At 43.4% G+C, this 16347-nt stretch overlaps 1 protein-coding gene across 6 annotated transcripts in view; it reads right to left on the bottom strand.

The window, feature by feature from the left end:
* The window catches only part of PIP5K1C (phosphatidylinositol-4-phosphate 5-kinase type 1 gamma), a 53555-nt gene extending 37525 nt beyond the window's left edge, over positions 1 to 16030 (bottom strand). For all 6 annotated transcript variants that reach the window (XR_010794792.1, XR_010794791.1, XR_010794793.1 and 3 more), the window contains exon 1: positions 15824 to 16030. Coding sequence is in view for 3 of the 6 variants with exons in the window: in XM_066635030.1 (XP_066491127.1) it covers positions 15824 to 15947 (124 nt within the window). In the remaining 3 variants the exon portion in view is untranslated. The remainder of the gene's footprint in view (positions 1 to 15823) is intronic.
* Positions 16031 to 16347: the final 317 nt, after the last annotated feature.

Raw genomic sequence — 16347 nt, 5'->3', positions numbered from 1 at the left:
GTTTTGACATATCACATGGTTTCCTTGGTTCACAAAGGACTGCTCAAAAAAGTGAAGTTACCAGATGTCCATGACAAGGCTTCAGTTAACCACAGAACTTCCACTGTGAAGATGAAAAACTTTACCCCAGAGGCCCACAATCTCATTCGTATCCCTCCTCTCCAGCTTGGAACTTGGAAATACAATTAACACAATGCAGCTTGCTTCCAAGTAAATATGTGTAAGACATCTCTTCAAATTCCTTCCTAGAACTACTTTTTCTGTGAAGCCTTCAACACAACCCTTTAGCCTCCATACTGTACCCAAAGCTTAGGACACCTGTTTATCCTCCCTCCCCCCCCGAGATCTCCCTTGTGTCACTAAACTGTAAGTCTCTTAGGACAAAGACACTGTTCTGCCATTCTTTGCAAAGGGTCACATACACGGATAGTACTAAAACAATGAACTACACTGAAGAGAATGAGCAAGATCCAAGCAATTAAGAATTTGGTTGAGTTACCCAGGTCAGCCCAAATGTGTATCATCTGTTCAGTGTGCTTTTTCACACAACTACTGAAATTCAGGGAAGGGGGATTGACCCAACTAACCCCTCTCCTGCACACTGTCAGAATCCCAGCATATAAAGCCCCACCTAATAAAGCCCCTGCACTGAATCTGGCCCAAACTGGGGTGGTGGTGGTAGAAACAAACCAAACCAGATACTCTGGGGGAAAAAGAACAAGCAGCAGAAGGATCTCTGAATACGCTCAACTTTCAAATGCACAAGGATAAAATCCGATTTGTGAGGACTGCACAGGAAAAAATTGAAAGGGAAGTCTTCCAGTGGCTCCTTAGCAGAAGCATTAAGGGTGCCTTTATCTCTTAAGCAAGCTGACAGATGGCCCACTAGAGAGAGAGAGAGAAACTAATTTACCTCCTGCTTCAGGGCAGTGCTGCAGAATAAGGGAAAGCAAGCAACCTCTAGGTTGGATTCCCATGCACAAGCTTTACTCATTTAACTCAATTCATCTAAGCACATAATTATTGTGTGTGCATGCACACGCATGCCCAGTAGCTCACAGGAGACAGTCACAGTGAATCATGGGGAGCTATAGAAAATCCTGCCACTGGCAGCCACATACAGCCCCATTTCCAGTTTACTGCTTTATCCCCCAGCCCCATGATTGTGATAGGGATGCAGGCAACTGTATCAAGGCACAAGTTCTCCAGTCCTGTCATCTGAGGCTAGAGGTTGAAGCCCTTCTCTGGTGACTAGGAAAGGGCTGAAGACCAACAGAAAGGCAGTGGCGTTTTGCTGGGTTTTCCAGCAGCTAGTCTCTAGCACTTAACCTCCTGGCCTGTTAGCAAGCCGAGGGGATCAAACCTTGTTAGGCACTCTCTAACATTCAATGGGCTATGCTCAAATGCCTCTACTACTTTTTGTTGGCCCACAACTGAACTGGACCTTCTGATAGTAATCCCCTGCTAATTGGGTAAGAGGCACTTTTTCAAGTGGGTGCTCCTTTTTTTAGCTGGGGGAGAGTAACTGGCCCATCTCATCCCAGCAGTGTCTGTTTTAGTGGCTGTCTGCTGGTATTCTTTTTGCATCTTTTTAGATTGTGAGCCCTTTTGGGACAGGGAGCCATTTAGTTACTTGATTTTTCTCTGTAAACCGCTTTGTGAACTTTTAGTTGAAAAGCAGTATATAAATACTGTTAATAATAATAATAATAATAATAATAATAATAATAATAATAATAATAATAATAATAACTGGTCCCAGTACTTAGCAAGGTGTGGCAGCCACATTTCCTGTATGTGAACTTGGACCATACTTCCTACCAATCTGAGACATCAATGTAGCACACCTGTGTTCTCAGCTTCACCTGAAGCATTCCCTGACGCCGATCTCACTTTTTTTCCTTATCAACTGCTATAAGCACATATGAGGATGCCTATACAAATCACTGGTCCACCTGTCTCAGTACGATATACACTGAGTTACACTGGCTTTCCCATTTAAATGGGGTGGGTGGTTTCCCTTCTTGGCTTTATCTGGAGATGTCAGATAAATTGAACCTGGAACCCATTGTGTACAAAGCACATGCTCTACCACTGAGCTACAGCCTCTTGCCAAAATTACCTTGTATCATTTTGTTATTTGGCTTTTGTGCTAGCAATTGCTGTGATCTTAAAAAAATAAATAAAATAGAAAGTGGGATAAAAATATTTATATTTAAACTTCACAAAATAAGAAGGAAAAGAAAGCTTCTCTTTTCATTCATATTTCTCCCAGAAATTTAAAGAGTTGGCCTTTGGCTCACAAGTTACCAATTTTGAGATACCAAGTTACAACCTCACCAATTAAACCTGGTCTCCAACAACTGCCCCACTAAAGCAGTTACTGATTTTCCTACCAGTTAAAAATCCATGGCCCTAATCCATGGCACAGGATCTATTGGGAGCTTAACATTCAAGCCCGACCTAAGAGATAGCGAAAAATCTCAGGAGATGGAAGTTATTTTTCCTGGGTGTCTGATCTGCACACTAACTGAACCATTCTTCAGTTTGTGTGCAGATCAGACACCCAGGAAAAATAACTTTCCTGGGTTAAAAATAACTTATAATATTCATTAATAAGAGCTGAGGAGCACTCTTACGACTTAGTCTAGACAATTAAGGGCATGAAGAGCATGAGCAGGACACTAAGATTAAGTGTCAGAACAGTTTGTTCCAAAATGGCAGTCTGTCTGGGCCAATGGGTAATGCCATGAACAACGGGGATAGGACAAGGGGGAATAAAAATAAAAACATGGGAAATGTTGATAAAGATGAACAGAAAATCATTTACCGAGAAATACATGGCACGGACAACAGAACAGCATCCAGCACAAGCTGAATTTGTCAGGACAAAATAAACCTAACTTCAGTTCACACAAAATACAGGACTAGCTTCTAAATGCACAATGAAGACTTCAATAACAGAGTTTTCCCTAGTTAAGAACATAAGAGCAGCCTTGTTGAATTAGAACACAGGCCTTTCTAGAGTTAAAAAACATTCTAGTATTTGACGTTGTGCATATCCACTATAGTGGATGCTCACAATTGGAATCAGAATTCAGCATAGGCAGATTTTGCAAGCATTCTTAGCATAAATGCATAGGATCTGGCTGCAGGTAGTTTGTGAGGAAGGAACATATAGCTACTTCTCTGAGCAGAAGTGAGGGAAAGATGAGACCAGCCAATTCCAACACACGCATGTACATATCTCCATTGTCTTTTCCTCCCTGGATAGCTATAGTTTTCAGTAGCTCCTATGGATCTGAAAAGAGTTCTGAAGGAACTAAGATAGCCTAGTAGTTGTCAGGTATCACAGCCAGTTCTCAGACCCAGGTCCTCCTTCTCAAGGTCAAATTTCTCTGCTGATTGCCATAATCACTCTGTCTTGCCGCCAGCAAGGAATGGGGTGATGGAAGCACCCCCAAATTGCATCCACTGCAAAGAAGTGAGATTGGAACAACAACAATCCCTTTCCCTTTATGGTGGTATGGAAAGGAAATAGAGATATGGAAAACTCTACTGCATCTTCACTTCAAGGGAGCCATGCTATGCAAAGAAATGGACTGTCACACTCTCCTATTCCAAAGTGTGTGTGATTGGGTGGGGTGGTGATCCTAATCCTGCAAAGTTTCCCTGAAAAGAGGAAAAGCACAAAGCTTCATTCTCTTAGGCATTCTTTACAAAGTGAATTCCATTTCCTTAGGGATGTTTCTGGGGTGTTTGCCACAAGAGGAGCCAGAAGGGGAATTGGTGTGCCCTGCCTTACATCCTGACACAGGCATTCTGGAAGACACCCCACAAAGATAGTAGAGAATAAGGGGACCCAATGCATCCCAACTGAATACATGCACATACCTAGCTCTTGGTCTTCAACAGAGATGGCAACGAGTCTGAGCCAAAGCCCAGACCAGAAGCTGCAAATGCATATCAGAGAGAATGAAGACTTATAACTCTTTAGATTTGCTGGGAAGAAGGACTAATAAGATACTATCTGAATCAGGGCCAGGCTTATGATCCAGGAAAGAATGGGGCCATACAGCTAGCTAAAAATCCTTTTATTTGCTATTTGGATGTTGCTGGTACAAAACCTCTTTAGACTATCCAACTTATAGTCTAGATTGGACACTCTGATTGGAAACCTTTCCTTGCTGCTTCCACAACCTTGCCATGGATTTCTTGCCCTGCTGGACAGCTCCCCAGCCTCAGATAAAACTTCAAGTCCAACAACCCAGAATGATCAGAAATGGAACACTGTCCAAACCACAACAAATAGGTACCGGAAATTTTCTAAAGTGGGTGGGTGGAGTATTTGTCAACTAGCTTTGCTGCTAAAGCCGCTTGGCTAAATCTTCTAAGAGCTAAGCCTGCTCTTGCCATTGTTGCGTGATACAGAGATTTCCCTGGAGCACTCTAAGTCACTGAAACGGGGTGTGTGTGTGAAAGATGATGGGGAGGCAAACGCATCATCAGAACTATGTTAATACTAGGCCTTTTGAGTAGGAAGAGTAAAACTCTTCTCTTCCTTTTTCTTCCTCCTGCCACAACAACTAATTATGAGAATGTGGGAAAATAAAGTATATATAGCCATTACCTGTAGTACATGCATAGGATGGGTGACACACAACAGTTTAGCTTGCAAAGGGTTTTTAAAAGGACATGGCCTAGCTAGACACTCTTGAGTTGATTCTTTTTGAAGCCAGCAGTTTCTAAAGCCTGTAAAATGCTTATTTTGCATTTCAGGCATGGGGGGGCCTTTCCCAATTGGCAAACAAAACTGTGCCACCAGAAGGCTAATATCAGAGTCTCCACACAGAATTGTGTCGCTTCAGGACTCTACATGGGAGAATTGCCTGCTTACATGCTTTTCCTATGTCATAATCACAACTGGTAGATAAGCCAGTTGCAAAATACAGGCTTAAGAACAGACCTAGATTCAAAATGGAGGTTAGGGGCAGAGCCAATTACCCTTGGTGCCCCGTGAACTATATCCTTAGATGACCTTCATATACACAAGTACAAACCTACATCTGAGTTACTACAGTTCAGGGACTCTAACAAAAATTCCAAAACTGACCAGCCGAGCTCAGATATCTGGTCAAAGGCAACTAATGAATACTAATATTTTATAGGGGAGGATCACTGAGAAAGAAGCTAGCGGTACATGTTCAGCTATTGCAGATTTGTTTTACTTGCCATTTTGCTTTCTATTGTTACACCACAGGAACAAAAAACGCAAATCTACTGCAAATCATGCAATCCCAGGCAACCTTCTATATAGTCTTGTTCTACATTGTAACATCCTTGCAGATTTTGTGGTGGTCAATGAGGGGAAAACCTCTGGCCAGAACTGGCTGCGCTGCTCTGATATCAGGAAAGGTAGCTCAGGCAGAAAGTTGTCTGTCTGCCACTGACTGAGCCACAAAGATTTTATAGGGTGAGAGAGGGCAGGCAGAGGGGTGAAGCCGACAGAAAAACCAGGGTCCTAGGAAATCTAAAAAGGCAGTAGGAGTCCGGTGAACACAGAGGGAAAGGTGTATACTGATTTGAAACAGACTGCTATATCTTTGGCCACAACCTTAGAGTCAAGGATGGTCCCGGCCTCTTATGTTTGCTTAATTATCAGTATGCCTGAAGAGCTACCCAACCTCCAGCTTCACCAGACCAAAACAGAGGAAGCATTACACTGCTGAGCATTTCTCCATCTGTGCTCCTGCTGTCTGACTACTAGGCCATCTCCTTGGTGGGCCTCTGTTACTCTCCTTGTAGCTCACATGCGGATTGACAAGAAGCCATGCGTATTCAAAAATGAAAACAGATTAATCTCATGCAAGTATGGTTTGTCAACACTCAGTGTGCTTACCCTTTTGCTGCTATTATTTGCAATAATATCCCACCCTTTGCCATGGAGTTCAGAGTGGCATACATGGGTAGGGTACCCCATCCTTGAATCTCACAACTACCCAGAAAGGAAGATTACACTGAGAGAAAGAGACCTGTCCAACATCATCCGGGAGCTTTGCAGTCTGAGCAAGAATTCAAACCCAGGCCTCTGCAGTCCAAGGCTAACACTCTAACCACTATACTGCTATGATTCTTCTAGTTTCTCTCCTCCACCATGCAGCTCTTCCCTTCATCTCATCCCAAACTGATAATACACGTTTTTGCTGGAGGGAGGAAGAAGTACAGATCAAGTTTGCAAGAACAGGAATGCAAAAGGCTAGTAGCTTGATAAATCAATTGAAAATATAATAGAACGATTCAAGAGGGGGCAAAGGGAGAGGAAGAATATGTATTTCTGGTTCCTCAGAATAAGCATCCAGTTCTGAAGGACCTCCGTGGATTTGTATGGATCCATACATCTGCAGAGAATCCCTTGTTCACCTATTCTACTTTGATAAGTTGATGGTTACCTGAGAACAGGCTCTGCCTCCCCAAGAATTTTCACAAGATCTCAGTGGTACCAGGTTAATATGCTTTCATACCTGAAGTGGAGACACAATTATTTATACCCTAGCCAAGGAGTTCAGATAAGCATACCCCCAGCACACCTCTTTTAACTTCACGACAACCATATGAAGTAATTTAGACCAGGGGTCTCTAAACTTTAAAGTATGAGAGCCACATTGTATATTTTACACATTTTCACAGGAAAAAAAAAATCAGTTTTATAAACAAATGAATTAAATTTTAATGAATGAATAAGTTTTACTTGGATCTTTTCTTGGTAAACAGCATGATATGATTCAGAACTAAAGAGAAAAGTGACAATTACAAAGAAACAATGTCATGCTTCAACTGAGAAATGATATCTAATCAGTAAAAATGTCAAACATTTTTGCAAATGCTTTGACATAAAAAAGGTTGCTACAAGCCAGATGAAATCTTGTGGTAGGCCAGATTTGGCCCCCAGACCATAGTTTGGACTAAGAGCACACAAGATTGGCCTAAGGATCATTCAGTGAGCTTCAGGACTAAGGAGGTGGGGCACTCGGATCCAATTTCTCTAGCTAAAGCTTGGTACTCTAACCTAACATCACATGAGCAATTCACACAACCCTGACCAGTGCTGCAATTCGTTGAGGAGATTTTCATGAATAAGTTAGTGCAGTGGTTCCTGAACTTTTTAACACCGGGACCCACTTTTTTAAATGACACTCTGCTGAGACCCACCTAGGTTTACCAGACTTTTAAAAATGAAGATCTATAAAGTAATATTTCATAAATAATCAGAAAAAAGACCCTGAATCATTTATCTCCCTATATTTACACATGCTTGCAAACTGCAGAAGCTGAGTTCTTTGCAGGGCAATTAGCAGCTACAGCATCTCAAGCCTCAGGACTTGAGACAATCTTTCCATCACCCTTTGGCAACCCACCAAAAATCAGGTCACAACCCACCAGTGGGTCCTGACCCACAGTTTGAGAACCACTGCATTGGTGGAAATCAGAGACAGGAAGACAACACTCTCCCTGGGAACACCACCCTCTGTCCAAAATAGCTGCTTTCTGTTGCTGCAAGTTAAGGCCAGCTCTGGATCATACCGTCATGCTCTACATTACGCACTCTGGCAGAACTAATAGTCCCCAGTTGCTTACGCTATCACTAAAAAGGATTAGAACAGGCTTGGACTGAGATGGTAAAAAATACATTCCCTCTACATAACCCTGGCCATGGATATCATCATGTTTTCCTTTATGCTTGCTGCTCTATCACAAAACATCTGCGGTATGCAATTTTGCTCCCTCTCCTCCTTCAAACCCACCTTTTCCATTAAGGCTTTGCAGTTTAAATCTATATAATACTTCATACATGTGAAGGGCTGCTTACATTCAAAGTGCTTTATATCTATTGTTTTGATTTAGTTCTTACAACACCACTGTCAAGTATAATTATCTCCATATTGCAGCTGGGGAGGTGAGGCTAAATGGCTTGCCCAAGGCCACCTAGTGAGTTAATAATAGAGGCAAAATTCAAGACAGAGAAATCCTAATACACAGCTCAGTCTTTTAGCCTCCATGCTACACCAGTTCTTCCTATGCCCACACCTCCAATGCGGGGAAAAAATCTCTGAGCTGTCTGTGACAGATCAGGAGAGAGATCTTGGGGTGGTGGTGGACAGGTCGATGAAAGTGTCGACCCAATGTGCGGTGGCAGTGAAGAAGGCCAATTCTATGCTTGGGATCATTAGGAAAGGTATTGAGAACAAAACGGTTAGTATTATAATGCCATTGTACAAATCTATGGTAAGGCCACACCTGGAGTATTGTGTCCAGTTCTGGTCACCGCATCTCAAAAAAGACATAGTGGAAATGGAAAAGGTGCAAAAGAGAGCGACTAAGATGATTACGGGGCTGGGGCACCTTCCTTATGAGGAAAGGCTACGGCGTTTGGGCCTCTTCAGCCTAGAAAAGAGACGCTTGAGGGGGGACATGATTGAGACATACAAAATTATGCAGGGGATGGACAGAGTGGATAGGGAGATGCTCTTTACACTCTCACATAATACCAGAACCAGGGGACATCCACTAAAATTGAGTGTTGGGCGGGTTAGGACAGACAAAAGAAAATATTTCTTTACTCAGCGCGTGGTCGGTCTGTGGAACTCCTTGCCACAGGATGTGGTGCTGGCATCTAGCCTAGACGCCTTTAAAAGGGGATTGGACAAGTTTCTGGAGGAAAAATCCATTACGGGGTACAAGCCATGATGTGTATGCGCAACCTCCTGATTTTAGGAATGGGTTAAGTCAGAATGCCAGATGTAGGGGAGAGCACCAGGATGAGGTCTCTTGTTATCTGGTGTGCTCCCTGGGGTATTTGGTGGGCCGCTGTGAGATACAGGAAGCTGGACTAGATGGGCCTATGGCCTGATCCAGTGGGGCTGTTCTTATGTTCTTATGTTCTTCTCCCTGCAAAAATGTAGACTTGAGGCTCTTGGTGGCTGTGCTTACCACATGCAATTACTTGCCATGTTGCTGCAACTTTACAGGACTCTGGCTTACATTATTTGTACATCAAGGGCACCATATCAAAACACAACAAGGCAATCAATATCAACAGCCCTGTATTCATTTACCTTGCCAACTTGCTCCAAATGTAGCATATATGCCCTTCCTTCATTTTGTCCACCAGAAGAAAGTGCAGTGGCTCAATTCAGACATCATGCCACACCAAAGGTTTGCACCAACCATTGCTTCAGCTTCCAAATGTATTGGCAACCCACAGTTTAGAGCTCCTTATCTGCTGGTATTCCAAACTCTAGGTGCAGTGGCTTCCCAAGGCGAAGCAAAGGGCATAATTATGGCATATCAACTCAGGCATCACCAAGGTCAGAGCAAACCATTGTTTGCCTATTCACTGATTCTGATTAATTCAGACATCACAGCAAAAGCACAGATCGTGTAAGGCAAGGTTTGCCAACCCTCTTCAAAACATGATTTCCAATTTTGGTCTGGCAAACTGCAGTTTGGTCATTCAAACATCACATCAAACACTGTCTCACTATGATATGGTGTGATGTCCAAACTGGGCTGATGAAAGGACTCATTGCAGTGCAATGGTTCTCTTACAAATGTGGCGACAACGATCAAGAACAGATTGAAACCAGATCTCTTGCCTTGTCCATCTTTTAATAAGCTGCTATTTGACTTCTTTAGCTGTCCTCCCACCTCAACCAAGCCTTTCTCCCTTTGAAGCATAATCTACTCAGGGCAAGGAGCAGCCTCTCCACATGTCTTCCTAAGCTACTTAGTGCCCTTCAGCTACACTGCAAATAAAACAGCCAGCAGATCTCAAAGACAGTTCTGCAGCCATCTCTTTGCCTAGCAGTGCTTGAATGACTTCCAGGGAAAAGGAAGAATGACGTATGGTTGATGCTTCAGAAGGATTATTTGTAAGGAGACTGATGAAACTCTCCATGAGATAGAATTCACTGCCATAAGCAAGTTTTGTTAGTCGTTGGAATGGACAATAGGCACCCAAATGAGGGGCACACAAGCTCAGCCCTTTGACTTGTGAAAATATTATTCAGCTACCACTTTAACACCTATGATTCCAGCAGGCATTGCCCAAGCATGTTTTCATAATCACAAGGGCTAGAAACTTGCTGGTTAAAAAAAAAAAAGCTGAGAGAAAATTGGATTCTGAGCTTACTACCACATTTGGACAGGGAGGATATAGTTCAGTGACAAGAGTACACAGATCGCATGCAGAAGGTCCCAAGTTAAATCTCTAGATGGGGTTGGAAAAGTCCCTACATGTACCATAGATACAGGGGTATAAAACAGACTCACAGATTAGTCAACGGCCAAAAATCATGGACGTTTTTATAACCCTCAGATAAGTCAGGGGGAACTGAGGGGTGTGCGAAATTCTTTGAAAACAACTTAGCAGGAATTTTTGAAGCAGCACCAAAAAGAAAAAAAGGAGCCATTTTAGCTTCTTCTCCAAATAGGGAGGGAGATGAAAGTGCTTATGGGAGTTGTAGGCTTCATGAGGAGTATAGCACTGCGCTTCCGTAGTAGCAGCCCTCATACAGATGACAATTCGCATAAGCGCCTTCATTTCTTTTCCTGATTGGAGAAGAAGCTAAAATGGCTACTTTTTTTGTTTGTTTTCTGCTGTTGCCTCAGAACAATTACTGCTAAGTAAAATTGCTCCTCCCCCTGTGTCCTGCTTCTCAGCCCAGTCTCACCCCCACCTCACCAAGTAGCCGCTCCCAGAAACCTCACCCACTGCATTGACCCATGTATAAGTCGACTCATGGCTTTCAGGTTCAATCTGAAGGCATAATTTTTGACTTATACACAAGTACAGATCCAGCCTTGTTGTGTGCAGATTTGACTCAACATGAATGGCCACTGCAAATGAGAAGGAATGTGCTGATCCCTGGTGAAGGGGAAAAATGTATCACTTTAAAATCAGTTTAAAAAACTGAACAGTCCTTTAACAACAGCCTCCTTAATGAGAGAGAGAGAGAGAGAGGGAAGCTGGCTGACAATCCATCTTTCCTTCTATCTCCAGGAGACCCCTCCCTTCCTCCTGAGCATGTGAAAGAAAGGTGATCACTTTGCATTGGTGAAGGGAGGGGCTGAGTAAAGCGCCTTTCTAAGCGCTCAGAGGATGACTGATTGATGGACTGTCTTCTTAACGACTCTTATCTTACATCACAAAGTCTGTTTTAAAATCACCAGAGCAAGGGAACTTTGTTTTTTAAATGGATTTGCTTTAGTGTGTTTTTTGCCATCCACGTGACTCACAAATAATAAGACTCAACCTGTATATATGGTGACCCTGGAGAGTCTTGTCAGCACAGGCAATACTGTGCTAGATGGACCCACTGTTTGATTTAGTATACAGCAGCTTAAAATTTTTATTTGATGCTGCATTTTCTGTGCTCTTGCATAATTTCAGCACCACAGAGCCCTGATCATTAGCTTAGAAAACTTTTTCAAAAGCATCTGCACTAAGGATAGGTGAGCACAGTACTCCACAGTGTCACCAATTCCTGATGCAGGCAAGTAAGTGGGGGGTAATGAAACAGAAAGCAGTATCATGCCTTACTACCCAAAGGATCAGTCTGGCTAGACAGTTTGAGAAGATTTGTGGTAAAGCAATAAACATTAGAAGTCAGGCAGGGCTACTGAAATGTATTTGGAGAATCAAGGACAAAAGACAGAATTTAAACATTGCACTGAAGGAATTAGAAGCATTCCGAGAAGCCCAGTTGCTTCCCATCCACTCACAATGACTACGTCTGCTTGAATATGATGCTTTACATTCAATGAAGCAGACTGCAGCCCAAGGAAGCTTCTGCTACAATAAACATAGGTTTTAAAGTGCTTTAAGACTCTTGGTTGCTTTTGCTGCAAGAGACAGAAACGAAGTCGTAATTGCACAGCTCTCATCTCATCCATGGCTTGTCTGTATTTTTTAAGATTCCTTCGACTGATACATATCACATGCTGCCATGGACACAACGGACCCTGTACCAGGATCCCAGCATTTCATCAAGGTCCTTGCCCTTCAAGATGCTGGTAGGTCACAGCAAGCCATCTTGGACCACTCAGGCAGAACACACAGACACACACAGACACACACACACAGTCTCAACATTTTCTCTTGCCTCAACTGAAAAATCACACTGAGAATGATGGCCACTTATGCTAACTCTTTAAGCTCTGCTCATGGTAATGTTAAATATTTATGAGACAAATACGTGGAGCACAACAAGCTTTGATGGCCCCAGCAGAAATCCAAGCTAACTTAACACCATAGAGGAACCACCACTGGTGTTTTGGGCAAATTTACCTTAAAACACAGCCAGGATTAACCAACGAACCAACCATAAGAACATAAGAGCTCTGTTTGATCAAAAATATGCTATTTCTGTACACGAAGATTCTACTAACTTCCTTAGTTGACAAACATTGATGTATTTAACTTCTTTAAAAGCTTTCGAAGCCAGCAGCCATTATCACTTCATGTGGCAGTGAAATCCACAAATTAATTCTGTTCTATGTAAAGGACTTCCCTTCATCTGTTTTGAATCTCTTGCCAATCAAGTTCATTGAATGGCCCAAGGTTCCAATGTTATGGAATAGAGAGAAAAAATTTCCCACATGTGATGCACATGTTTAACAATGCAGCAGCAGCAAAGAGAGACCATTATATGCAAATGGGCTATCACAGATCTTAACACCAGAGGCAGCACTCTCATATCACCTCAAACACAATGCTCTCTTCTGGGATGCCACCATCAGTTGCAAGTCCATGGTGCATCTCTACTGATGCATGTGTGAATCAGCCCTTTGTTATCCTAGAATAAATACCAATACTTGGTACTCCTAAAATTGCTAACATGATTTGAATCCCAACTTCACCCACACATATGTACTGAAAAGGAAGGGGAGCAGAAGCCACCTCATTTCAACTAACCTCACTATCACACGCTGGTTAGAGGGTGTTACAAATGACTCATGTTATGAGGGGGGCTCCAATTTTAACCAGCAACAGCCACTTTTAATTGGCGGGGTTGAGTGCTTGCATTATCTGAGACTATTTTGATTCTGATGCATTACTGTAATAGAGAAAGAGAAGATTCCTTTCTTTCCCCATCCCTTCTTCCTTTGGTATAATGTTTATCGGAATTGTGAAAAGGGTTTACGTCATTTTGTTTAAATTCATGGACAGAAAGAAACTGCAGGCACTTTAACAAATGAATAGTTTCTCCTTGCAACAATGAGAGGGTTGCTTTTTAAAAATATACAGTATGTACTAAATTTCAGTACTCTTATGGTTCTTTTGGTAGCTTAAAAAGGCATCTCCCTCCACGGAGGCTTTGGCAAAATGTAAGGTTACTTACATTTAAAAAGATGAATCTAGTCATTGGTTAAAAGGCATGTCAGCTGAAAATTTTTCTGCAAATGTGTGACAGGTCTAATTTTAACATTTCCAGGAGCATGGAAATGTTAAAATAAGAGCAGTGCCTTTCTAAGCTCCAGGCAATTTTGGTGTTTTGGAGAGATGGGAACATTTCATGGGGTGGAGGGAAGAAACTGAACCCAGTTGTTTGGCCTTAAAAGTAATTCACAAGAGAATGGAAGAGAAAGCATGATCTTGTTTAGAACCAGGAAGAAAGGAGAAAAGAGGATTCCTCCCCCCCAGAGGGGAAGAGAGAAAACATAATTCATATAGGAGGCCAGAGTCCCTATGTATGAGACTATGCATTGTCCATAACTGTCCCCCTTCCACAAAGATCATGTATTCTCTTCACCTCTTTCCCAAACAATGGTGCCTGCGGGTGAGCAATTTTCTCTCCTTCCACACCCACCCTGATGACATTGCTTTCCCCGCCTCTACTTTGACAAACTCCCCAAGACCCCCCCCCTCTCTCTCTCACACACACAAGCCCTTCTCCCTCTGCAATACCAACATCTGCCTTCTCCTTTATTCCAACCCCAGGAATCCCAAAATTTCTCCCTCAGCAACACATCATGTCAACCCTTCCTCCTCTAAAGCCCCATTCCCACTACTTTACCTGCTCCCTCACAATAATACTTCTGCAGGCTCCAAACTGCCATTCTTCTCCTCTTGGCATCCTAGTGCTTCTGCCTGCTCTCTACTCTCCCCCATCCTATTCCTCCCTCCCATCATCACCCCCAATTCCCCCCTTCACCCAGGGCTTCCCTCTTACAATTCTCTGCTATCTCTCCACACCAGCATTTTCCTCCTCCCATCCTGGTCTCTCCTTAAGTTCCCCGGTTACTGTCTAATAGCCCTGACATTCTGAACACATCTCCCCCACCTGAATCTTTTTGTCCCACATTCCATACCAAATCTCCCTCCCCCAGAATATTTTAGAACTTATTATCATCACCACCACCCCCTAAGATTTCAGGTCTGCCCCCCACAGCAAATTCACTTTCCTGTTCTCCATCATACTCTCTCCCCCAACACAAACCAATGTAATTCCATTATTATTAACAGATATCCCAAGGCTCCCTGATTTAGCCATTATTTCACCATTCCCCCCAATATATATTATGCATACTAAGACATCACATATATTGTTATAAATAGCATGGTGGGCTATTAACATTAAACATTAAATTAAATATTAAACATTAAATAACCACCCAATTCTAATAATAATTACAATTATGTCATGATTCCCCCATTGATACCTGCAACACACACAGTACTATGAATTATCCTCTAATAAACCAACATTATCAATGTCAACAGAAGATTCCCCTGGTTGACCTCATCCCATACACAATGATTGTACTACTATGAGTAGAGGTGTCCCCCCTCCTCAATTCCTCCTCTTAGCTATTGTCATCATTCTACCAAAAGATAATGAGTAATACATACCCTCTGCCATGACAGCTCTCTTATTTTCTTTCAGTTCCTCCTACAAACCAATCTTCTCCAGAAAGCCTTTGGCACAACACCCTGGTTCCCATCCTCTACTATGACTAAGCCAAAGTATGAGAAATAATCCCATTCTAAGCCTCTCAGGGCAGGGACCAGATCATCTCAGCCTTTGAAAAGTGACATGCACATAGGGGTCCTTATGCTACCAAACATTTATGAGCCTTGAAGGAGCCAAAAGACTCTTGCTGTCTTACGTGTGTGCGTGCGCGCACACACACGCGCGACTACACACACATATGTACATCTGTCTGTATCACATACACATGAATCTACACACACACACATATGTATGGATATATACTCACACATATATGTATGCCTACACACACGTGTGCATGTATGTATGTCTGTATCTATACACAGAAATGCATGTCTATATCTCTACATGCACATATATAAGTATAATTAAATACACACAGCATATATATGCATGTATGAATATAAACACAGCCCACATACATATATATATCTGTAGCTACGCACATATATGTATGTATATATACTCGAACATATATGTTTGTATGTATGTATGTACATACGTATGTATATATGCTCATATACGTATGCATATATACACACATATATATGTACGTAGGTATGCAGATGTGTGCATGTATACATGTCTGTATCTACACACACACACACATGCGTGTCTGTATCTACACACACACATATATCAATATATATACACATATATATATGTATGCCTGTAGCTACCCACACACATATATGTATATGTACACACACACATGTACATACATACACACACACGTATGTATGTATGTATACAACATATACATAAGCCCAGGCTTCCTCCTCCCCCCATCATTCCCGCGTCGAGCCTCCCACCTTCGCCTCCTCCTGCGGGGTCGGGCGCCCCCCATCCCGCCTCGGGGGTCATGGCTTCAACGGCGCCCGCCCCGGCCTCGGCCCCGCCGGCGCTGCCCGCCTCGTCCGGCGCCTCCAGGTCCATGGCGGGAGGGACCGCGGGCGAGACACGGAGGGAGGGAGGGAGGCTCCGGCCCAGCCCGGCCTCCCCGCGCCGCGCCTCGGCCCAGCCAGCCCCGACCAGCCGCCGCTTCTCCCTCCGCAGCTGAGGAGCCCTCGGCTGAGAGACCGGTAGGGAAGAAGTGCGCATGCGCGGCGCGAGGACCCGGCCACAGAGCGCCTACAGCTAGAGAGGCGTCTGCGAGGGGCCCGGGAGCAGCGGCGACGTGCTGCCCCTCGGGGTCCTAGAGCCTCCGAATCTCAGTCAGCACTAGGCGGGAGGGGCTGAGGCAGAGGCGCGCGTGCCTCCGCCTGCACGCGGGTTGGGCTCAGCAGTGGCTGGCTGCATGACTGGCTCAGGACACCTCTGTGTGGGCTCCCCAAGT

Source organism: Tiliqua scincoides, chromosome 8, assembly GCF_035046505.1.
Source record: "Tiliqua scincoides isolate rTilSci1 chromosome 8, rTilSci1.hap2, whole genome shotgun sequence".
In the NCBI taxonomy this organism is placed as follows: domain Eukaryota; kingdom Metazoa; phylum Chordata; class Lepidosauria; order Squamata; family Scincidae; genus Tiliqua; species Tiliqua scincoides.
Note: the sequence above shows the minus strand (reverse complement) of the source record. Positions and strands in the feature narration are given on the sequence as shown.